The 25,416-nt window shown below is 47.4% G+C and overlaps 2 protein-coding genes and 2 pseudogenes across 2 annotated transcripts; 2 read left to right on the top strand and 2 right to left on the bottom strand.

Moving 5' to 3' along the window:
* Positions 1-131: 131 nt before the first annotated feature.
* Positions 132-5,492, bottom strand: LOC112885073 (annotated as a pseudogene).
* Positions 5,493-7,328: 1,836 nt separating this feature from the next.
* Positions 7,329-9,731, top strand: LOC112885072 (annotated as a pseudogene).
* A 5,318-nt stretch (positions 9,732-15,049) lies between these two features.
* LOC112887438 (dehydration-responsive element-binding protein 2C-like) lies at positions 15,050-15,821 on the bottom strand. Its single transcript, XM_025953612.1, has 2 exons — positions 15,531-15,821; positions 15,050-15,392 (listed from the first exon to the last, which is right to left on the bottom strand). Exons 1-2 carry the CDS (start codon positions 15,786-15,788, stop codon positions 15,072-15,074), a joined length of 579 nt encoding a protein of 192 aa, XP_025809397.1. The 5' UTR covers positions 15,789-15,821; the 3' UTR covers positions 15,050-15,071.
* A 6,285-nt stretch (positions 15,822-22,106) lies between these two features.
* On the top strand, positions 22,107-25,332 carry LOC112884359 (receptor-like cytoplasmic kinase 176). Its single transcript, XM_025949738.1, has 6 exons — positions 22,107-22,657; positions 23,441-23,766; positions 23,872-24,007; positions 24,101-24,243; positions 24,328-24,451; positions 24,722-25,332. The coding sequence occupies exons 1-6, from the start codon at positions 22,591-22,593 to the stop codon at positions 25,138-25,140; spliced, it is 1,215 nt and encodes a 404-aa protein (XP_025805523.1). The 5' UTR covers positions 22,107-22,590; the 3' UTR covers positions 25,141-25,332.
* Positions 25,333-25,416: the final 84 nt, after the last annotated feature.

The raw sequence follows: 25,416 nt of genomic DNA, 5'->3' as shown, positions 1-25,416 counted from the left end.
TCCTCGGGAAAGCTCCATCACACACTAACAGCAACAGGCCACACTACGTTTTCCTGTTGTTTCTACACCTGAACAACTATTCTTCAGGGGAAAGAAAAGTTAACTGCCCGAACACCAAACCATCGATGAACTGAACAAATATAACACGAGTCTCGATTCAAACAGTCTAGAGCATAAGTTTAACTTGAAGTGCTTACTAACATAGGTTCCAGAGTAACGCGACATACTATGTTCCCCGGGACATAACTAGATGCTCACAATATAACTACAGCACATTATAGAGTAGGTGCTAAAGCAAAAGCAAACTTCATAGAACCACTTCATCTGACAGGTGTTTAGCAGCCAGACAAAGTAGCTCGGACAGGGCAGCTCATAGCCCAGCGCTCAGGCTGACTGCATACAAAGCAGGGGCTATCGCGGTCCCTGATTACTGACAGACTGGACCTGCACCACCAACACCAGTGGTATAGCCATAGGCATGACTGGAGGTCTGCATGCCCTGTCCGGCTCCCAAACCGGCAACACCAACATTTGGGTTGTAGGACGTAGCGTCCTCCGGAGCAGAGCATGAAACGTCCTTCAAACGGTTGTCGATCTCTTTCAAGAGATGATGGCTCGCATCCGACGCATCCAACTTTTCAACACCAACAATGTTGGGTTTCACGTGCTGCTCGCCGTTAAAGGTTTCCTCCTTGATTGTCAGTTTGAATAGGTATTTGCGCCAAAGGACCGCTTCCATGATTTCTGCGAACGTCGCCTCATCTTGATCTACGTTCCGAATGACGAAAAGTTCATGAGCTGTGTAGCCAACTATTGCCTCACCAGCCTCTTGGAACGCAGTAGCAAAAGTAGTACCGGTGTGATCCATGATCTGGCACAAAAGCAAGTACCTGTACTCACAGTTTTCAAAGCTCTGATTGCATCTACCACAATACCATGTTCAATCACCATTTCTTGTCACCTTTTTGTTGCATCGCTTACCATTAAACTCCAAGGTGCAAGCTGGATAGCAAAAGTTATCTGCCACCACATGTGAGATTACAGCCCCGACAGTGATCAAATCAGGCTTATCTGACCGCCCCAGGTTCTCGTACTTGATCTGTGCAATTGTTTTCTGCACATAGATCCTGCTTATGCTTGATATATCCTGAGACAAAGAAACACAAGGAGCAGTCTTTCCTCAAGACATGTACCATTGCTTCAGCCTTTCAGCCATTGGCACGTCTGGGTTTATTTTTAACTGGGTTGAGCTGACAGTGACCACCGATCTGCCATTGAAATCACTGATGCGAACACCTTTCAGAGCTAGTATAGGGTTTGAACCAGAATCACACAGTAACTGCAGTTGTTGACCTTCAGCGTCACAGAATTTGCCCCAGAAGATTATTTCCACGCTCCGACCAGACATATCTTTCAGTTGAAGAGTACTTTTCTTGGCTTCTGTGCCATCCTTTCGCATTGTTATGGTAGAAGGACTAACTGATGTAATGATCCCAACCAAATCCACAAAAGCACCAATATCCATGTTTTCAATCTCCCTGATCTGTCTGAAATTGTAGTGTTGCCTAGGGAAGCTGCTTTCATCACCACAGCAGATTTCTATAGATGTTCTATGATCCACTACAATTTCGTAGTCATTTTTCAAAGGGTTGAACTTCTTCTGAGCTGGTTTCAACGACCCTTTAGATATCAGGTAAACCTTATCAACCTCAATTAGGTCAAAATACTGATCAGCCTGCAAATTGAAGCATATTGCACGAACTTCTCCACCCTGTGCATAAAGGAGATCAAAGGAGAAGACTTTTTCAGGACCTTTGGCACTGGTGAAGTGCTTAAGATCTGCCTTTGCGGTCACCATAGCCTTGATCTTCCATCTAGCTTGGTAAGGGTTCAATGCACTGATAGGAGTAATGCAAAGAGACTCATTCCTAGCCATGTGGCTTCTATCTACATGCATTGGAGTTGAATGCAGATTTGAATGTGCCACTGGGTTTCCATAAGTATTGCCAGAAGAGCCAAAGGCATCACCTGTTGCAGTCACCACAAACCTTTGGTTCTGATAATCATTCAATGAAAGCTGCTGCATCATGGCATCTACTGTGCCCTGTGCTGGCATTGAACTAGGACATTCACCGAACAGCAGATTATTCACAGTAGGTTCTACGCTTGGAGTAACTGAAGAATCCAACAAGCCATGACCCTGAAAACATGATGAGTTGCTAACAACTTGCTGAGCACCTGACATGAAGCAAGGCCCATGGCTGCCAAGACTACCAGAACGGGCTACACCAATACGTTGAGTTGCATTGGCCTCATAGATCATGGGACAGCCGATCAGTGTGAACTCAGCTTGCAATATCTCAAGTTGCATAACAATAATGACCCTGAATGAAGAAGCCAAGACACACAAGGAAAAATAGTCAGAGAACAGCACTCTTATTGACTATAACTATAATTAATCCATGAAACACACCACTAGATTTAGCGAGATATAACATACGAGGAGTTTGTTCATCCAGAAAACTTATCTTGAGTAACGAACTTAAATTGCAGAACAGAAATGGTCAAAGAAAATTGAACAGGGCTGAAGAGTTAGAAAAATACAGCAGTTATACTGGAAGAAACACTGAGCCTGTTTGTGACAAAACAACTAAAACAGTGAAACAAATAGCAGAACATTTGGCTCAAAGCTGAGCGCTTTGCCGTTTAGTTAGCATAGCCGTTCAAATATGTGAATAAAATGTTCAAATGAACTTAAGAAAATAAGTTGACATGTTGGGAACTCCGTGCACTTGAACCCTTGTAGGTAAAATGGACAAATACAGTCCATCCGAATTAGCAACGTACAAGTAGAAACCAAACGTAAGTGGAAATAGGAAATAAATAGTTAAGCACATTTCACTAAGAAACTGAGAAACCCAGACCACGTTGAACAAAACAAACCCATTGTTTCAATTTTCACCTTTCAGAGCCTGGGATTGAGGAAAAGAAAAACATTTTCAGAGTTGGTGCGGTAAAAGAATAGATGATCAGCGTGGTTTTTGACTAAAAAGATGAATTACAGCATGATCTGATCAAATACAGAAGCAGAACTACAAGAGAAGGGCCCATTCAGACAGGCCTCATCTCGATTGATTTCGTGCAAACGCACAGCCATAGACTCAATCACTCAATGCAGCCATCGATCTCTCACTGCATGGAACTGGTAACCACAGAATCCAGCCCTTGTTGGCAGGACATGCAGTTGTGAGATGGGTCTCTCAGTGACTCAGTTCAGGTACGTCACAGAAATACACACCAAAATTGCAGTAATAGCCCAATCCGTACGGGAAAACCCGCATTCAGCAACGAAGAATCACTAGATGTCTAGACGCGATTTTCCATCAAGTAGAGGTCCTCTGCAGTGCAGCCAAATATCTCTTTCGCGGCCTCTCTATAAGCAGTAGCAGAAGTCATACCGGTGTGATCCTGGATCTGAATGTGAACCAAGTACCCATAGTCACAGGAACCAAAGCTGTGCCTACATCTCTTAGAGTGCCATGTCCCATAATCACAAGATTCAAAGCTCTGCCCGTATCTCTTACCGTGCCACATCCCATCAACATTGCCAGATGCCTCAACATTGCATTGCTTACCATTGACCACCAGCGTGCAAGCAGCAGAGAGAAAGCGCTCAGTACTTATAAATGAGATATCAGCCTTGACAGTGATGAAGTCTGGCTTATTGAAGTACCCCAAGTATTCATCCTTGATCTGGCCAACCGTTTTCCAGGCATCTGGTTCTGCCAATGGAGCAAGAGAACATGGCGTGTCTCTACCAGGTAGACTGGATCGACCAAAAGGCCCATTATATGATAAGAAATTAGTCCTTTCCTCAGCCTCAGAGGCAATACAAGACTGATGAATGTGTTGGCCTCCATAATAAGGTTCACAATCAGGCCTTGGAGCATATCTCATTGATCTAGTGCTGAACCCCCCAGATTTCCTTGTTGGCTCATAGAGCTTGAGACTCCCAATTAGAGCGCACTCAGGTTGCAGAATTTGTAACTGAATGACGATGATGGTTCTGAAAAAGGAAAATGCAAAATGTAACAGGGAAATAGGAATGATCAATATAACTTCCAAGCAGCAAGCCACTAGGAACTGTTAGACACAGTTGATAAATGCCTTAGGTTACTAAGAGACATGTTCCAAGGAATGGGCTCATATTTCCCAACTGCGTGAGCTTAAATAATATATAGAATGGCACAACAATGCAACTCCTTTTGATGCCACTGTGCTGTGCAACTCATTGGGAATGAAGAGTTATCTTTCACCAACATTTAGCATACCATAAAACAGTTGGATTAGAAATAACAGTGAAGTGACAACAGCATACAAATCAACTAGCATGTAAATTATCCGTCAATAACAATTGGAATGTCAGAGCTTGCTTCTCTTTGGATTATGCTGAAACCAAAGGTTTTGGTTACAAAGTCCAAAAACACTACACCAAGAATGTCTATGTTTAAATCCATAAGGACATTGATTTTACATGGATTGTCCACTAACCATCTTCCAGTGGTTACAAACTGGCAAGCCTGCCATTTATTTAGGACATGGAAAATATGGGAATGCAGCAAATGGTTATTCGTGTGGAAGGGGATGGAATTTTATTTTCTTAGGCAATTGTTGCATGTGTAAACTAAGGTCGATGTCATTTTACTGAGGAAATGTCCTTATGTCAAAAGACAAGCATATTCCACACAGGCACAACTGAACTCGTAACCGATGGAAATGAGGAAATGAGAGCACCAGACTAATTGAAAGTTTGGATAAGGACTCTACAGATCTGTGAAATTGTCACCGAATACATCGCGATGACCTTATGGGTACAACGTTTCAGTTTATCCAAAATTCAGAAATAACCCATAAGACGTTAAGGGCTTTTTCTGGTGCAAGCACATTGTATAGTTGTATTTTACTAGCATTCACCACTCAAAAACAAACAAGAAAAACAAAGAAAGCCCTACAAAAACCTAGATCACTGGATCAGGATGGAACCGTTTTCTTTTCTGTTCAAAAAGTACAGTACTTGCCCAAAAAAACGAGAGGGGGGATCGATATCGGTTCTTCACCAGCGGCGGTAGTCGCAGGTGTAGTCGAGGACGCGCGCCACGGAGCCCCGGAGGAGGGCCCCGTCCCTGACGAGGTGGTTCAGGGAGGCGGCGAGCGTGCCGGCTGCGAGTGCACGCCGTCGGAGAGGTCGAGGCGGTACCGCTGCTCCGGCGCCGAGCGGAGGCCGCTGCCGTCCGGCACGTGGCGCACGTCCGCCACCTGCAGCACGAGGCGCCACCTCGACGGCGGTGACCTCCACAGCGCCGCCACGGCCCCGTGCGACAGGCCGACCTCCAGGCCTCCCCCCATGTCCCGGCGCGGCGATCACGCGGCGGGGGCGAGAGATGGTGGAGCGCTTTCTGTGTGAGCCAATTGTTTGTCAGCTGAGCCTGAGCCTGTGAGTGACAGGACAAGACAAGGCGGGGGGAGGTCGATGTTGCGGATCTCGAGGTGGTGTGATGCGAACGGTGGAGATGGGAGCAGGCGTGCCGTGGTTTGGTTGAGTAGCCATTGATGGGAACTCGGTACTCGGGAGGAAATGCAGCAGGACATGAAATAACCAAAATGCCCCTGCTGAGTGCCCTGCCCCGCCCCTGCCCAATCTGCAGTACTTAGAAAGCAGCGACGGTCCTGACAAATTAGCGGCCGGGGCAAGATTTAATATAGAGGCTCTTATTTTAATAATATATATAATACATGTTGCTAATATATCAAAAAATTATTCATCATAAGAAAAAATATAAATATATGATTACCTTAAAATTGTCTTCTAACATGTCTCGAAGCGAAGTTATTGATGATAGCATCAGTATCAATTTTATCCAATAATATTTTCTCGATGCATAAAATAGCCAAACCATTTAGTCTTTCTTGAGACATTTTGGACCTCAAATAATTCTTTAGCAACTTCAACTTTGAAAAACTTCTTTCAGCTGACGCAACGGTCACGGGCACAGTAAATAAAAGTCGATAAGCAATAGAAGTATTAGGATAAGAATCAACTTCTCTAACATACTCAAAAATATCCATAGCTTACAAATGGCTTGCTGTAAAATTCCCAAACAATTCATTTAAATATCTAAACAATAGTCTAATTAGTAATCAATAATCATCTAAAGTATAGAGAAAAAATTATACCGCGGATGGTTGCCCTACAGGGAATCAGCCTCTCAGCGATCTGCTACTGCACTGTTGATGCAGTGTCGCAGTCGCACTTGCGCCGCGCGTGGCCGGCGTGGGTGATAGACTGACAGCAAGCGGCGGGCGGCGGCGGCCGCGATGAGCGGAGGCGGAGACAGCCACGGAGGCAAGAGAAGCGATGTGCCGTGCAGATTTTGGCGAGCAAACGCGACGGGCGGCGGCGCGGCGCGGCGCGAGTTTTCATGAGTCGTTCCGGCTTCCGTTTTGTTTCCCTGATCGTTTTGCTCCTGTGTTTTACTCTGGCGGTTGGTGTTCCCAAGGAATCAAAAGCAACGCAGGAAAGGAAGAGCTGCAGTTCCGGGGGCCACTGCATCAATTCCGGGTGGGGCCCCATCGTTCCGGGGGCCCGGGGCGACTGCCCCGCGCGCCCCACCTCAGGGCCGTCGCTGTTAGAAAGCAAAGCAGCGTCCGTGCCGTACCCCGTGGCTCTATCTTCCCCTAATTCTACCAACTTTACATCCTACATTCTAGCCGTCTGATCAATCCTTTCCGTACGATCTGCACTGTCCACCCCCTCCTCCCCGACCCGCCTCTAACCCCCGCGCCTCCCACCCTGCATCTACTGACGGTACCACCCTCCGAACCCCACCACCATCCCTTACACTCCACCACACTCCGCCCTACCCCTCGTGGCGTCCTCCCACTCGCTCCATCCTCCACCTCGCGACTCAATCCCCTGGACCGCCACCGCCGCCGCGCGCCCCTCCCCAACGCGCCGCCGCCGCTCCACCCTACACCTCGCGACTCAATCCCCCGCGCCGCAACCGCCGCCGCTACCCTCCTCAACGCGCCGCCAGCAGCCCTGGACCCGGCCTTGCTGTCGTCGCCGTACCCGCTCACCCACCACCTGTCGCACATCTCTTCCCCTGCTCGTCGACGAAGGCTCGCTGCGCCGCCGACGAAGGCCCGCGCCTCTCTTCCCAACCCTCAGCCGTCCATCGCGAGTCACCTCTTTCTCCCAACCCGCGGCCAACCCTCACTCACCGGCGTCATCCACTGCCCGCCGATGAGGGCCTGCCACGCATCTCAACATGGAGGGTGGCGACAGGACCAACGAGCGCACCGACCACCGCCGCTCCCTTCGCCTCCTCCGCCTGGGGTGTCTCCGGATGCTGCGCCGCCACCAACGCCGGTGCCAGTGCCTGTGCGTGCTTCGGCGGTCGCGTTGACTGCGCCATCGTCGTCGTCGCCACCGCCGCCACCTTATCCTCCACCGATGACGCGGGGATGCGGAGCGGATCCCATCTGCTCCTCCGTATATCTTGCACATGCGGCAGAGCCACGGGCGTGGTCCTCCAAGGCTTCTGCTTTTGTTTGTTTTCGGTGTTGCTGACTTGTGTTGTTGGTTGAAGACGAGGGAGCAAGGGCGAAGCAGACGGCAAGCTCATGGGCCGACTAGAGCGATTGGAGGAAGGGGATGGATTAGGAGCTTGAACCTCAGGTGCGTCCATTCTCAAAATCAGGCCCTGCGCTGATTTATCCCCTTTATAGTTTGTTAATTGTGATTATTGTTTTTTTCTCCATGCGCTTGGTCATCGGTGCTGTATCTCATGGTTTCAATTCAGCTGAATTTAGCATGTACAGTTGGGGATCCTTAGTTGATTATAGGTCCTGCTACCTCCCTTTTTTTCATAAGTTTCTCATTATATGTTATATGCTCCTTCAAAATGTTTTTTATATATATATAATGCTTGTGGTATTAGTAAAATAATTTGCCCACGCTGACATGCTAATTTCTCTTGGATACTGACATGTCAACTTTACTTGGACATAAATTGGCACAAATTTTAAGTTGATTCATTGCTCATTTGATTGAACTTGTGCTGGTAATTGGTAAAGAGTTCAAGACAATGCAGTAGCCAATTTGGTTGTATAAACACAATACACTTCTTTTCTTTAATCCAATTATGTCTTGTAAATAACCAATGTATGTTACTTTATCTCATATATTGTCATATGTGATGTGGTTAAAGAATAGCAGCTTCATAATGGTGAATTCTATCAGTTATCTTTTATTAGTGCATACACCATATTGTCTTGGATTCTTAGTTGCAGACTAATTTCTCACCATGATAACAGGCTATTATCCAAAAATACAATGGTGCATTGCTGGAAACTACAAATGAAACTCAAAGAGTGCCCAAGAATGTGAATTCAGTTCATCAGAAAGAAACACATCCAGGATGTCTTCCTGCCATGTCTGATGAAACTCTTAGGATGTCCCTGAAGGTTGAGAACTGTGAAACTCCTAGGTCTCATCAGAGACCTACTGTACCAGATGCAATGAGGTATGCAAACTTTGTACCTCTGCTACTGGTACTAATAACATTACTGAATAAGAAATGTAATTATTCTTATGTCTGAAGATGTTGCTCCTCTCTCTCTCTCTTCTCTCTCTCTCTCTTGTAGAAAGTAGTAGCCGAACCAGTTTAATATTTTGGATGTTTAGGCTTCATCATTGTAGTTCTTCAAAAACAAATGATGAGTTGCAGTCTTCAGCTATTTCCCTTGCAATTAATGTGGAAGAGTTGACAAATGAGAACATTACTAAAGCTTGTGCACAGGATGAAGAACACCAAACTTTAGATTCTGCCAAGAATTTTGAACAATGTGGGGTATCAAAAGAAGATTTCTTACATCTTGAACAATCAGAGGAGGATCCAAAGTGTGAAAAGAATGACAATGTTTCATCCTATAACAAGATAAGAGACAGCGTGAACACACCATCTATGGAGAAATCCCTGGAAAATGAGGCAACTATTCATGCCACCAGAAAGAAGGTACTAAAGAACAATGATTCAGAGCTGGAGCTCCCAAGCTTATCTCATTGGTTGAAGCCTGCAAATCCTAAGAAGCCATTTAGAGATGAGGCCTTGACAAACGATAGGTCTCATTCCGCTAAGAGTTTAGATGAGGACAGGCCTATTATTAGAATGGTCGCAGCATACTGGAAAGATAAAGAGCCAGTAAATTTTACTCCTAAATGGTTCGATGGAAATGGCATCCCCAATTCAACAAAGAAGTACAAAGAAGTAAAGTCTGCCTCTATTTCTCTTGATTTCTACTAACACTCAAGTAAAACGGACTTACCTAGAGTAAAAATTATTTACATGGGCAGGATCAAAAGGTGAGTTGGCATGCAACACTATTTGGGGAGAGGCTTGAGAAGGCTTTATCCGAAGAGAGGTTACTCTTTGAAAGGTTTTTAGATTTGCATTCAATTTTGCATTACATTTTATTATCATTGAATTGCATGTAGCTCTGCCATGAGTTTTGTTGAAACGCTTAATAGTGTAGTCTTACATTTTCTTTTTTCCCCTTTCAATGCTCCAACAAGAACTGCTCGAGTGGAAAGATGTCTCAGTTTTTGGGAGCGAAAGATGAGGAGTCATACCGCTGAATCCAACTGCCTATATGCTACCGCTTATGCATGAAAAATTCTCCTTATTGATGGCATTTGCACAGCCCTCTGTCCTCCAGTAGGTAGCATCCAGATGTGATGTTTCAGTTGATTGCTTTGTGCTTTTCTCAATGGTTTAAGATAAAATCAACATTGATATAGTTGCTGCCGAGATTCACAAGTTTTGCTTGCGGTGGTATCTATTTTGCCTGGCTTCCTGCTTGATTGGCATGCTTCACTCTGCAGTGGTATCTGAGATATTGAGATATTGTAGGTTAATGAATTCTGCTATTCCGTATGCACTATGTTATGTTAAATACATCTTTGCTGGATTTTTATTTTCTGTGTTTTTGTGTTGACAGAGAGGGATTTAGAGGAAAGTTATTTCAAAGAGAAGTACAGGAGCAACAGAAAATTGATGCACTAAGTTTATTATAGTGATATATTCTATTTTATTGGATGTCATTTACTTGGGATTGGTTTTGAGTCTGACAGTGAACATTGATATGAAATAGAACCAAATTAAGGAAGACATTTGACATGTTAGATACACTTTCTTTCCATCATCTTTAATATGTATTTTGCTACTGAAATTTATAGCTTAGATAATGTATCTATTATCTTACCATATTTCTTTAAAATTATTTTTACTTTGTTCAAATTTATGGACCCGTAGCATCGCACGGACCTTTACCTAGCAATTCAGAATGGAGAAGTTGAGAACATTTGCCTGTCAAGGAAACAAGGAGGTTCAGAACCCTTCTTCATCAGTTATTGCCATAAATTACCCACCCTGCTTCCAAAAAGAAATGGTGCTAATCACGCCAGACTTCCAGATTCCTGCAGTTACATTTAAGCATGCCAGATAGTTAGTTTGCGTCATTCGATTAGGTTTCACTCACTAGCATGGCAAAACCAGATCACTTTATTTCTTCTTCTTTCACAGGATTGCATCATTCGATTCAGAAATCAGAACCTGAATTCCGAGCATAAGCATCTACTAGCCATATAAGCAGCATTTGATCTGGAGTTAACAATCAGTGAGTTGCTCTAATCAGTGCACAGTCCGTTTGCAGGATTTCGAATTGGCAAAGAGGAATGGTCAACTCCTGACACGTGATCCACGCAAAAGTTTTCTCTGTAACATCTGGATCGTGAATTGCTCTAGCTGAACAATCCTGATCGTTCTAAATGGTAGAGTATCACAATTCAGAAATGCAAAGTGTTGAAATCTAGCCGTATTCTATCCTGATGAATCTGGTGACGGTCAGCGGGACGGACAATGATCTAGCATCGGCCAAGAATTATATTGTTAATGCGGGTGGTGCACCCGGCCGGCGTTCCGTGGCGGCGGTGCACGTGAGGGGGGCCGTGGAGCTGGCGCTCATGTACCGGGTGTCCATGTGGGGCTGCCCAAGGAGGTCTTCTTCCACAAGTACGACTGCTGGCTCTGGTTCCCGCCGCCGGCCAACGCCACGCCGGCACCCAGTGCTGGGCCGCCTAGCTAGTCAAGCAGCGGTCCGATCCGTCCGTCGCTCCGGCCGGTGGCCTCATGCTGAGCACGCCTTCGACGCGTACATGGGACGATTGCGAAAGTTGGTGTAAAATTCTGTGAAATTACAAAAAGCACGTGCCGGTGAGCCTTTTTCTCAAAGAGAAAAAAATTGTATATCCGCAACTCTGGCGTTTTCCGTAAGATGTTCGTCGAGCCTTTTCCTTCACAACGTTCCCCGGACCATCTTGCCTGTCTGAAAACACAACAAAACACAATCTGGAAAAAGCAAAAATCTAAGGGCGCCTGAAACGGGTGCCCCCGTGCAGGCGTGCGCACATGCTTCCGAAGATGCCACGTGCGTCCGGTGTTGCTCTGTGTCGTGCGCTCGCGTCGCATGCATCCATTGCATGTACGCATGCAATGGCAGATGGATGGCTGGGGTGTGGGCCCTGGCCTCAGATGTACGCTTTGTTGGCGCCCGCCACGGCACCAGGTGGTGCGGGGAACGGGGCTGTGCACGTACGTATGCGTGTCACGGCTCCCAGCTCACAGGTGTTGCGGGCCCCGGCCGCCCGATCGACACGTGTGCGCAATCAATGTAGTGGTGCGCACTCGCAATTTATGAGCGGCACGTACTCGCATGCTCGGAGCTGCGACGCGACCCTATACGTACATGCAGAGGCAGTGCACCGCCGCTACGTCCCGGTGCAATGTTTCTGCTGAACCGGACGGCGAGGCGAGCAAAAGGTGACCCGGGCCCGCCAGCTGATCGACCTCTTGAGGCTGCTGCGTGCCGTGCCAACTGCCAAGCAGCAACGTTAGTTGGTACGCACGTGTCGGCGTGCATGCCCCCGCGAGCTGTGTTTTCTAACAGCACGTGCGCACATGCATATATATATATATATGTATGACCGTGTAGGTAGGGCCTCCTAGGCTAAAGCGTCACATCAAACGAGAATTTTACTTATTTAGAAATATTAAATAAAATTTATTTATAAATTTTTTTGTAAGAAGTGCTAATTCGCTAGATAACTTTAATGAGTCTAATTAATTCAATACTTTGCTACAGTGATACTGTAGTAACCATCCGCTAATCATGGACTACTATGTCTCGTTAGATTTGCCTCGCGAATTAGTCTAGAGGTTCTACAGTTAATTTTATAATTAAATTTTATTTAATATTTCTAAATAATAAAATTTTTTTTGATAGAATAATATTCTCTAGTATAATAGGATTATAATTTAGCTCTCTAAAACCAAACACCGGGCTCCATGCACGATGGCACGTGTGTACCTCCCGTCAACTCCGGCCTGCCAATGGATAGATCCATGATGCTCTTGTGCCAGCCCATGAGTCAACATCACGCTACAACTCCTAGCGCCGCCGCCCGCCTCCTATGCTGGGGCTGCTCTAATCGTGTACTCCCTCCCTCTCTAAATATCTAATATTTTCATTTCCTAAGGAACAAATTTGACTAAATATATATTAAAAAATATTAATATTTATGGTACATAATTAGTATCATTAGAAAGATCTTTGAATCTAGTTTTTAATAAATTTATTTGGAGATACAAATATTGCACATATTTTTTACAAATCCGAGTCAAACTTGTGGCACGCATACTAACGGTGACAGTTATTTGTTAAGACTAGAGCACCATATTAACCCTATTAATTTCAGCCTAGCACCCGTCGATAATTTGTAGGAAAGTTAAAATACTATCAACGTATCTTATAGAGAGTTTTAATTCAAATTAGGCATAGCTTTTCTTTAATTTCAACCCAACCAAGATGGTTTTGCCCGCGTGACCCGTGCTATCTTTAGTACAATTTGCCAATTCTAGAATATTTTGAAGTACCTAAATTGAAGAAGGAGAGAGTAAAAATATAGTATTTTATGTATTATTCAACTGAACACGCTATTACAGATTGAATACGGCAGCATGGTGTAAGCAGCGATATATGGATGGTTGTAACACGCCAATGGTGGCAACTTATTATGCATCATGAGCACGGGTAGACCCTTACGGATCTGGAGTGGGTAACATCTTGCGAGCGTGCACGATGACTCTACTCGCAGGTGATATTTATATTTTTGCCTGATCCGATACCATTCCCACTATTATTGATTGTTGCTACGGTGAAGGAGCCTACATTTGGCGCTTGCCAAGGTGAACGAGGCTTGATTTGAGCAGTTACCTCATAGGCTTCAACGAAATTTGCCTCACTATGGATTCATCTAACAAGACCTGAACGGGGTCATAGGAGCGATTCGCATTGCAATAGACTACATGTGTATTTGTATCCGAACCCACTGCTTAACCACTGCGTCTTGGGTAGCGATGCCCCAAGATCTAGACTTCACACATAAGTGTCTAAGCGGTGCAGATCACATCATGATGCGTTGGATTTAGTCTGTTTGTCAAGATTCAAGTCCCCATGGGTGGTGGTCGGTGGCGGCAATATGGGCAAGGTATAGAGAATTTTTGAGAAACTCTGAATGGTAGGCATTGACTTCCTAAACGAGCGCCATTAGCGGCACAGGCGAACCACGTGGTGTTAGCGGCGCGGGCCAGATCACGTCATGTCATCAGCGGCGCGGGCCAACACCATATGGCTTAGTAGCGCAGGCTACTCACGCCGCGCTAGATCAAAGCTGTCTGCCAAGATCCAGATCTCTCTAGGCGACGGTGACCTAAACAACATCTCGAAGGTTTCCAAGTCTCTAAGTGGCAATGATCTAGACATCCTGAAGAACTTTCGAGAAACCCTAACTTATAGATATTTGGACGGCTGTAATTTATTTTAACCGAGATTCAACGGACAACCATGTGCACATTATTTGCCAAGATCCAAACCTCTCTAGACAGCGATGATCTAATCAACATCGGATATACTAAGATCCAAGCCTCTCTCGACGGCGATGATCTAAGCAACGTCTTGAAGAACTTATGATGGCAGATCCAAGCCTCTCTAAATGGAGCAACATCTCACGAAATTTTTTTTTTTGATGGCATATCTAAGCCTCTGGACGGCGATGACGATGATCTAAGCAAGGTGTCAGAAGAACTTTCGAGAAACCTAACACGAAGATATTTGGACGACTGAGATATTTTTAAACCTAACGCTTAGATATTTGGACGGCTGTGATGATTTTTGAGCGAGAGCAAACGGACAACCTAGGACACTTGGCTGTGATTATTTTTGGCCGAGATACGAAGGACAACCTAGCGAAGGAGTGAGGTCCGAAGAACTTTCGAGAAACCCAGGTTGGACAGGCGTGATTATCTCCGGCCGAGATGCTGCGTCAAAGAAAGGTTTGAACGCTTGACGTGGCGCTACCAGATGTGACCACATCTGTCTTCAGAGATGTGCATGCATGTATGCAGTCAGCACCGGCACATAGCACTGTACATTAGCACTGTACAAACATATATATATGCAAATAAAGACCCGCACGCGCGAGGCATATGTATTTTTGGCTATACAATACCACTACTGTATTCGTACGTACGGCGAGCCAGGTGCTGTGTACCACACCACAGTACAAGCTATGGCTCGTAGCTCATACATACTGTACCACACACGCATACACTACTCAATATACTGTACAAACCTGAAGCAGATCGGTCGAAATGAAACCCACACAAAGAGGAGGAATTGAGAAAGAACATATAGATCATGTCCTCGCGCGCGCGTCGATCCACTTCGCCACGTACACCAGCTCGATCGACCCGCTAGCTACCTTCTCGATCGCCGGCATGGAGGCCGCCGGCGGCGCCCGGCGATCGATGAAGCTAGCTAGCAAGGGATGTAGTCCAGTCGGCGCAGGGCGGCGCGTCGTCATCGGCGGATGAGTCGAGTCGTCGTCCAGTCAATTAAAGAGGGACGACCTGCAGGGTGGAGTCGAGCATCATGGCCGAGGACGGCCAGGCGACGGTGTGGTCCCAGATGCCGCCGCCGGCGGCCTCGTCGAACACCTCGGGGGGCACCTCCTGGAAGCCCCCGAGGCCGAAGTCCTCCGCCTTGGGCAGCCGCGTCACGTAGTCCTCGAAGTCCTCCGCCTCCGCCTCTTGCTGGTGGAGGTCCGCGGCCGCCGCCAGCTCGTCCGCCATCATCTGCTGCATCGCCGCCGTCGGGGTCGTCGCCGCCGAGGAACTGGAATTGGAGTAGTTAGAGCAGTTGGAGTTGGGCGAGGCGTCGTCGGCGGAGCAGCAGGGCGCGGAGTGCGTAATCGCCGCCGCCATCATCACGGGCTCCTGCTTGTAGTTGTAGTACTGGTGTTGGTGTCCAGGGGAGGACGGGCACGCCGCCGGGGACGCCTTAATGACCACCATGTTATTGTTCGCCGCCGCCGCCGCCGCTGCCGCCTGGGGGAGCGCAGGCATGAGGTTGAGCCTGGCGCAGTCCCCGTAGAGCGCCCTGGCGGCGGCGTCGTAGGCGCGCGCGGCGTCGAGCGCGGTGGCGAAGGTGCCGAGCCAGAGGCGCGCGCCGCGGTTGGGCTCGCGGATCTCGGCCACCCACTTCCCCCAGGTCCGCTGCCGGACGCCGCGGAACGGGCACCGCTGGTTCTCCGGCCCGCCCTTCCCCTTCATGCACCCCTTCCGCGACCGCCGCAGCGGGCAGCACTTGCGCCCGCCGCCGCCGGCCTTCTGCTGGTGCTGCTGCGGCTGCGGCTGCGGCTGCTGTCCACCACCACTACCCGCCGCTACAGCCACACCCTGCTGGTGAAACGGCGGCAGCGGGAGCAGCCGCTGCTGCTGGTGTTGCACCACCACATCCATGGTCGCCAGCCAAGCAATCAATTCCGGCGACACCACTAGCTACCTAGCTATGGAACTGGCGGCTGCTACTGAGCCTGCCTGCTGATGCAAATCCTCGCATCGATCATGTACGTGAAGCCGTGAAGGCATGCCTTGCCCGGCGCCCGGTATTTATAGGCACGGCGAGGGGGCGGGGGATGGGGTGTGTGCAGTTGGCATGCATGCCGATGCAATGAAGGCGCGAGGGATGGATAGAGACAAGCGGGGCCGGCGGGTGGCGGGGCGGCCGGCCGGCGCCTGGCACTGCATGGTGCCTCCGTGTAGGGTGGGGCGCCGCCGTGGTCGCAGCCCCGGGGGCCAGGTGGCCTGCCCCGCGACCCTGTCCGGGTGAGGTCAGCCGGAGGTGGGGGTGGCCCCCGGTCCCGATCCACTCGGCAGGCCGCCTCCGCGGAGGCGCACGTGTGGCCTCGCCGCCTCGACACCTCTGCTCCGCCTCCCCGCTCGTTCCCCTGTCCCCCTTGACAGGCGTGCAGCTGCGGCCGCGACGGCCGCCGGCAGCCCGGCACACAACTGTGCTGCTCCGTTGTGGGCGCGCGCCCGCGCGACACGTGCCGGCGACTGCCACGGCACCAGCTGGGGATTATTGGCACGTGTGTGTAATGGAGTGTGTGATGCGGTTTACGAGCAAGCGAGTAGCACAAATTAACATGACTTGCAGACTTGCAGTAACGGAGTAAGAAATGACTAAATGAGTGAACAAATCTGAATGTGGGCCACAGGTTAAGGGAAAAGCTGACCGATAATCGAGAGAGTAGGAGGTTTTGATCACCCCGGTTTTTGCTGTGGCGCAATTCATCGTGTCAGAGGCATCTTCCCCAACTCCGGTGAGGATTCGGGACTCGGGGGGAGACGACGGCCTTGAAGAAAAGGTCGTCAATGATAAGCTGCCCGGTTGTGCCGCAGTTAGTTCATCATGTCAGAGACATCTTCCCCAACTCCGGTGAGGATTTGGGGCTCGGGGGGAGACGACGACGGCCTTAGAGAAAAGGCCGTCGACGACAGAGCTTGAAGAACAATCGCATGGCTGGGTGAGGACTGAGGTGACCAGCTAGGCTCACAGTATTACGATTTGGGTCTGATGAAGAGTAAAAAAGAAACATTAAGTTATCTTCAATCCGTAAACATTGTTGAATAACAGAATAAATGCGGGGCCAGTTTTTATTGAACATGTTAAGGGAACAAAATAATTGTTCAATTAGCTTGTGTTAGAAAAAATGATCAATGAAAAAAATGAAATTGAAATTAATATTTGCTGAAGACGTTGAATAAAATGCTGGGTCAACAAAAGTAAAAAACACATGTCCAGGAAAAGAAATAAGGTCGTTAAGAAGAAATATTGAGCCAAAAAGAAAAGGCTGGAGTGATATTCTTGTAAAATTGTTCGATGTGCACTTATTAAATAATGACAAAACATGTTGAAAATAATACTTAGAATGGTGGATAAAACATACTGAATCGACACTCATAAAATTGTTGAATAAAGACCACGGTTGCTCCAAGAGAGCCACATACTTAAGGGTTAATTGGAAACCTACCATCACAATTATCACGCTTCACAGATATACCGTTAGGATTTGTGGTATTGTAAGCATACCATTATAAATTTATAAATCTTGAACACCACTACATACCCCAAAAGAAATAGAAAATATTCTAGAGAGGAGAAGGAAAAGGGCAAAGAAGAAATAGTGGGCTGACTGGCACCAGCAGACCGAAAGCATAGCACCTGTGTCCCTCCGGGCCGAAGCGCGAAAGTGCGAAACCAGGCTCCTGGCCCAGACAAGATGCAGCGGGCCAACGTCTCGCCGAGGCTGAAAATAAGACAAAAGTTGGAAATGCCGAGCGGATAAGCATCCAAGTTGTCAAATGTAGTAGTGTTATTTTAGCAATCAAGTATGGTACTACTTGCTCACTCCGTTACAATTTACAATTTGGTAATATTTTGGCAAATCTAAATTTATAGATTTGTCTATATATATATATTTTGATTTGCTAAAACGATATCAGATTTGAAACCGAGCGGAGCAGAGAGTAGAGATTTTGAAAAGAAAATGAAAAACAAATAAAAAAAGCTCACCAACTCTTGCAGGAGGGAGACAGACACAGACAGGCCGCCGTAGCGGCCTGACCTGAAATTAAAGTTTTTCCCTGGCAGCGTATAGCGTTGACTCCGGCCGGCTAGCAATAAATAATTCACGCGCACCGATGCTTGCTGCTGCGCTCCTCCATCGACCGCGCACCATTTCTTCCTCCCGCCCCCGTGCTGCTGCCTGCTGGTGCTGGTGCATGCATGTATCCATTAGTACACATCCTATGATGTCTGACGACGACTCTTTTTTTCTTTAAATGATTAATTTTTTCTGAAACGACTTTTGGGGCCGTCACGGGAATAATATTTCTCCTCGATCGAGATTTAGTTCCGATTTGTCTGCTTCAATTCGATCGAGGGAACGGATTTGTGGCTGCAAATAAGTGTTTTTTTTCTTAATCGTTCACCAATTTTTTTTTTTTGCCGTATGAACTCAGTGTGCACTAGCTAAGACGTGTGGTAGCTCGTGCTCATGCATGCGACGCCAAAACGTACACTTGCGATCTTTAATCTGTCTAGCCGGCTATTATCCCCGTGATTATGCTTTGACCCCTGCGCTGCTGGCGCGCGCGCGTGATTCATCCCATGCATCCCGTCGCACTTTGCAGCAGCAAGCTAGCACGGCCTCACAATTGACGGAGGTACGTATCGTATACGGTATGTATACATAGTAATACACGTTCAGCTGCGCCGTGCCGAAACTTAGCCCAACGACGCACGATGTACATGGACACGTGTCGCCATCGGCGAGGCCGAAAAGATACGCACGTGGGTTCAGTACCTGAATTGGCATCAATTCGGTTCCTGCTTCCGTCAGTAGCCGGTGTGAAGATACTCTGTTAGTCTATGTATTGTTCACCTCTATTTTTTTTCTTTTAACGAACGGACACACTAGGCCACCGCTGCAGCAGCGCCGCCGCTATTAAGTTCAGTTCCAGGACGGACGGAGCAGGGAGTAATTAAGTCAATTACCAGCGTCCAGAGACCTTATTGGACTAACAGCGTCGTCCTACTACTCCACTTGAACTGTATATATAAGACCAGTCTTAGCTTAGTAGAGGTTTTATGAAAAAAATTTATAGACACACATTTACCGAAACGACAGTGTAATTACGAGGAGAGAGGAGCGAGAGTTTGATTAGATGAGAGAGAAGTTTCATCACCATATGCATAGCACTATTCTGGCTCAGTTACTAAGTTTTTTAGTTTTGATAATTGTGCAATGAATAAGTATATATATATATATATATAGACGCACTGAAGCTGGCCTAACGGTTACTCGATGTTCATGCGGCTTATTCTATAGCACACACTACTCTGATATGCAGCTTATTCTATAGTACTACACATTAGCCAGCCTGCCGGTCTAATAAGTTGGTTGGAACCGTGCGCGAAAAGCTGGTGCGAGCCTATATATGGCCCGGTTAGTAAGAAATAACACGCGTCGCTTTTTGCCCGACTAGACTAGTTACTCTGCTCGATTACGTATATAATTTTATCTGCAAGTATTAATAGTAATACTACTAGTAGTAAAAGGTAACAATGTTTACGGAAATTAGGCAGGAATCCACTAGGCGAGTACTAATTAAGCACGTTACATTCACGGACGGTGTGGATCGGATAGCAGCCTAACACTACATATTCACGACTCTAGACTCTAGAGGCACAAACAGTGGACGCTTCCAACTTGCACACGCACGCACATACGTGAACGTGCCGCTAGACCTTTGCGCCCGGGTTCGCAAAAGTCTTTTGCAGGGTGGTGTGCTAGTAGCCTAGTGCTACCACCCTGGAGGCCGCGTGCGTGTCCCCTGGAGCCCAGACAGATGGCACAAAGTTCCCTCGGATCTATCTGCAGCTGTCAACAATGCAAGCACGCAGCTTCACACCGGCTGCCCCTGCCCGGTCTCACCGCGAGTCGCATGCAATGCCATGGAGAATCGTCGCATTGGAGATGGATGTACTGAACCTATCGACCTATACTCTTTCGAAATAAAAAAAAATCGACCTACTACCTGTAGGATGGGACGATCGTCGTCTGGGCATACAATTCAAACTCGACCCATGTGCACGTGCATAGTAAACGATCTAGGTGGATGAAGAGAAGAAACACCACTAGACAAACTAAACACACGGTAGCAGAGACCCCACCAACCGTTGTGCTGAACGCTGCACGGATGGGAAATTATAGGTCGAAAGCCCCCCTTTTTTTTTCTTACTAACAATTTCTTGGAGGAGTAGTAGGTAACGCCCGTACACATGTAGGAGTGTATTGTAGCTAGGAATAGTCTCGGAGCATCTTCATCTGTTTCTTCCCTGGCTGCCCGGTCGTCATGCCGACCTGATGAGGTTGAGGGGGCAGTTGATTAGCCAGCCCGATCCCTAATTAATCTTGAACGAAATGCAATAATCTTTGTTGCGTATCGCTGCCGTCTCGGAGTGGTTGCCTCGTCGCCATCGCGAGTTGGCGCGGTTGCATCGGACGGAGCGATTTGCGGCCGCGAAAAAAAAGCTCATTTTTGTCCATACTATGCACCACGCACATCGATCGACCGATTGCCTGATGGTTGGACGGTGACGCCAATTCCCGATGGAACAATGGCTCGATGAGCTTATCATCATCGTGGAGGGTTTGCCAATATATATATATATATACACACACACTTATAGCTATTTCTATATGTGTATCTCATGACGTAGAATGCATCTGACTGAATGAAAAGCATGTACATGGAGTATATGATCATACTAGAATATCTATGATGCTATATATATAACGTACGTGACCATACATAGAAGTATCTTAGAATTAGAATTAGTATATGAATACTCATTTATCACTTTGAATATGTTTATATACTTATTTCAAGATACTTCAAAGGGATATATATATACGAAAAATTTTAAAAGCATCCCTATTTTTAAATATATATTATTATACCTTAGTACTGGTATATAAAATTGAGTATGTCCACGTACTTTATGTATGGTCATGTACCCATATATATCATCACATATAGTTCAGTATGATCATATACACCTTATACATATCTTTCTCATTGGATCAGATACGTCCTACATATCATGAGATACACACGTAGAAGTAGATATATATATATATATATATATATATATATATATATATATATATATATATAAGTTACTAATTTAGCTAGTCAGCTGCATACGGTACTAGTAGGTAATAATAGGCGAGTTTACCTGACAAGTACTATCATAGTTGGCGAGAGAAAAACTATGCAACAATTCAACAATCACCTACTACTGGTTTGATTTCTTTCCTACTTGTTGCCTGCCCTTGGAAGCACGAACCATCGCTGCGTGTGTGAACATGTGCGTGGCATCGAGATTTGAGACCTCGTCCCTGCTGGCGGTTGGGAGCAAAAGGAGACAAAATACAAATTAAATACTCCTCCTAGTTTAACGATCACGACGGCGGCGCCTCCGATCCCATCCCATCCCATCCCATCCCATCCGAGTATTCAAAAAATAAAGCGAGACGGAGCCCGGGAAGAACCGGGTTCACACGACGCAGGGGCGGGCGTCTCTTGGCGTCGCCAGGCGCGCACACACGCCCGCGAAACGTCTGACCCCATGACCAAAAACAAATTTGAATTCAACTTGTTTTCCGAATAAACAAACGCTTCCACGGGTTGAGCCCAAACCGTCAACTTGCGCCCCCTTTGGACTCCATGGGAGCCGTACGGCGTCCGGGGACTACCCTTTTTTAAAAGGAAAATAGCGTGCCCACCTTGGTACTGGGCCCACGTGTCATTGAGATGGCACGTGGAGGTGGGCGCGAATAAAAGCCCGGTTGGCTGGGCTGCAACGAGGCCTAACCGGCACGGGCCCCGCCCCCGCCTTCTTTCCTGGCCGACCCGACCCGACCCAACCCAACCACCCCTGCCTTTCCCCGCCCCGCCATTAATGGCTGCCCCTCTCTCCTTCTAGAAGTGAAGCGGAGCGGCGGCGGCAGGCAGGCAGCAGTATCTGATCTGATCCCCCACCACCCCCCAGCTCTACCCTTTCTCGCCGCCTGCCTGTCTCTCTCTCTGGCGGCCGGGCGGGCGGGTGGGAAAGTTAGCCCCCTTGTTCGAGGCCAACGCGGGGGGCGTGAGCCGGAAAGGGATAGCGGGCAGCTATCCGCCCCCTTGCTTCGGTTGGTTGCTTCATCCATCCCGTCCCATCCCGTCCCGTCCATCCGCGCAAAGCCATCGCCTTTTCTGCCGGACACCCCTTCCCTCCTCTCTTCCCCCACCTCCCTCTCTCTTCTCCCTCTCCCTCTCTCCTGCGAGCTCAGTGAGACGGGGGATCGCGCCACCTCGATTTACCTGCGGTTTCCCGTCCTCGGAGTTTGCGCTTCTTCCGCACTCCATTTCTGAGCTCTCGGAATCCCGATCCGATACGGTTCCGGACGGAAGCCGGCGGCTTCTCCACCGGGGTCGATCGGCTCCTCCGTGTTTCGCCATGGGCAACTGCTGGGGCGCCAAGATCAGCTCCGACAGCCCGTCGCGCAGCGCCTTCTCCCCATCAGGTCAGGCTCCTCTCGGTTCCCTTCTCCAATTCTTCTCCTACTTCTTCTTCGGATCACTTATTTTACTTCTTCAATCAATCATACCTTCGTGTTAATTTTGTGCTCTTTCTTTGTCCTCTAGTGTTCTGTTCAATTGGACACTAGCTAGCTACTGTTTCTGTTAGCCGATGCCAATCCCCGTCCATAAAGTTTTCTTTTTAATGTCTTGAGGCAGGCTACATAGTTGTGTTGGATCGATCATGGTTGAGTAGGATCGATCTATCACTCGTGATCGCGTGGTTTGGCACCTAGTGCTGCCCGCGCGTGCTCAAAAGAAAACCGCAAAGCCCTTTTCAGCTTGGATTCTTCCTCCTGGATCCTTCCATGGACAAAGGCCAAACCTTTCGTTTTCCATTTTAGGAGACGAGTTATTCAGTGTAAATGCTAGTATTGCTAGTACAGCCAACTTTATATGACTTGTCAAATCGTGAGCGCGAACTTCAATCTTGATGAAACTTTTTAGCTAAATCTCGGCGCCTTTTTTCAATGTTCTTGACTGCCGCGCTGAAAGTTAAGTTGTTCCTACGCCAAGGGAAGGAAGTAGAGAGGAAAGTTCCCTTCTTTTCGTGCAACCTTTTAACAATAACTTCGCCGCCCATGAAGTCATGAACTTTTCTTTGCCTCCCTAAAATGCTGAAAGAAAACCAAATGCTCCTAAATACATATTGTAGTAATAAGATGCTCATAACTTAAAAATACGATGGGCAGAAGTCTGAAACTCTATTCTTTTTTGGTGATGAGCAGGGGCAACTTCCAAGTTCGCCAGTAGGAATGGGGCAGCCCTGAGCAGCTCCAGCAGCCATGCGTCGTCGGCGTCAATGCTGCCAACCCCACGTAGCGAGGACGAGATTCTGGAGTCGGCAAATGTCAAGGCCTTTACCTTCAATGAGCTCAGGACTGCCACCAGAAACTTCAGACCGGACAGTGTGCTCGGCGAGGGTGGGTTTGGGTCGGTCTTCAAGGGTTGGATCGATGAGAAGACACTTGCCCCGACTAGACCAGGCACAGGGATGGTCATTGCTGTCAAGAAGCTGAACCAGGAAGGTTATCAGGGTCACAAGGAGTGGCTGGTTAGTATCTACAGTATATTGAATTATTGTTTGTTGGGCAAAAGCGTCCTATCGTTTCATGCCATTTTTGCATCCTGTATGACATGCTGCTCCTTCGATGTGCAGACTGAGGTGAATTACCTTGGAACGCTGTCGCACCCATATCTTGTAAAGCTCGTTGGCTACTGTCTCGAAGATGAACAGCGGCTCCTTGTCTATGAGTTCATGCCGCGCGGGAGTTTGGAGAATCATCTTTTCAGAAGTAAGCATGTGGCCTTTTGTTCTCCTAGCTTCTAACTGCTATTTCTCAAATTTGAAGGAATGATACTATAATGTCTCAACTCTCAATATGCAGGGAGCTCCTATTTCCAGCCGCTTCCCTGGAACCTACGAATGAAAATCGCCCTTGGAGCAGCTAAAGGTCTTGCCTTTCTCCACAGCGATAATGCTAAAGTCATCTACCGTGATTTCAAGACCTCTAATATTCTTCTAGATGCGGTATGCAATATTCAATAGTCTTATCCTTTTGGACCAGCAGAAATAGCTTAGTTAGTTGAGCTCATAGCAGTAAATTTTCTGCAGAACTTCAATGCAAAGCTCTCCGATTTCGGGCTGGCGAAGGATGGTCCAACTGGTGACAAGAGCCATGTCTCCACCAGAGTGATGGGTACACATGGGTATGCAGCTCCAGAATACCTTGCGACAGGTACTGCCGTTGTTCCAGTTTCCAAATCATCGTATGCAACTTGTACCATTAATCACATTCAAATGGTTGAAATTGTATCACCAAAATTTAAGCAAATCTATCTGAAATATAATTTAATTGTGAGGATTGTAGATCGAACTTTAGGGTCTCATTTCACACTTTGTTCACCGGTGTACTGCTGCCACTCCCTATGAAGTATTCTAGCTAATTTATAGTCATTTGGAATCTAATTACAGGACCTACTAATCAGTTTCATTTTACCTTGCGAAGGTCATCTGACGGCCAAGAGCGATGTCTACAGCTTTGGAGTAGTACTCCTAGAAATGCTGTCAGGACGCCGTGCATTGGACAAGAACCGCCCAAACGGGGAGCACAACCTGGTGGAGTGGGCTAGGCCATACCTGAGAAGCAAGCGGCGCATATTCCGCATCCTGGACCCCCGGCTGGGCGGGCAGTACTCCCTCGCTAGGGCACAAAAGGCTGCAACGCTGGCACTGCAATGCCTCTCAGTGGAGTCCAGGCACAGGCCCAGCATGGATGAGGTGGTAACAGCGTTAGAACAGCTCCAGGACGCCAAGGAGGGAGGGCACCATTACCTACAAAAGAGGCCGAGCAGTCGGAGCTTGGACAGCAATGGCGTGAAAGTGTCCATGAAGGGGAAGCCTGCTTCCTCTCCAAAACCAGTTTGAGTGGCTAGAGTATTTTCCTTTTGTTTTGCAGGTGTAGGTAACATAATATAGGTTCAGAGGGATCTGTAAAGAGGCAAGAGTTCCGAGTGTTTTGTGTTTATCATGTAGTTTTTACATCTTCGAATCTTTGTAAAATACACTATGTAAATACATAATTACATCCAGTTTGGAGTGTTGCGAAATTCTGTTCAAGACAACAGCTCTACCAGACTACCACTGCCAAAGCTGTTCCAGATTTGGGCAAATTAAGCTGAGAGCACACTAATTAACCCTGAA

Source organism: Panicum hallii, chromosome 3 (genome assembly GCF_002211085.1).
Source record: "Panicum hallii strain FIL2 chromosome 3, PHallii_v3.1, whole genome shotgun sequence".
NCBI classification, from domain to species: Eukaryota; Viridiplantae; Streptophyta; class Magnoliopsida; order Poales; family Poaceae; genus Panicum; species Panicum hallii.
Note: the sequence above shows the minus strand (reverse complement) of the source record. Positions and strands in the feature narration are given on the sequence as shown.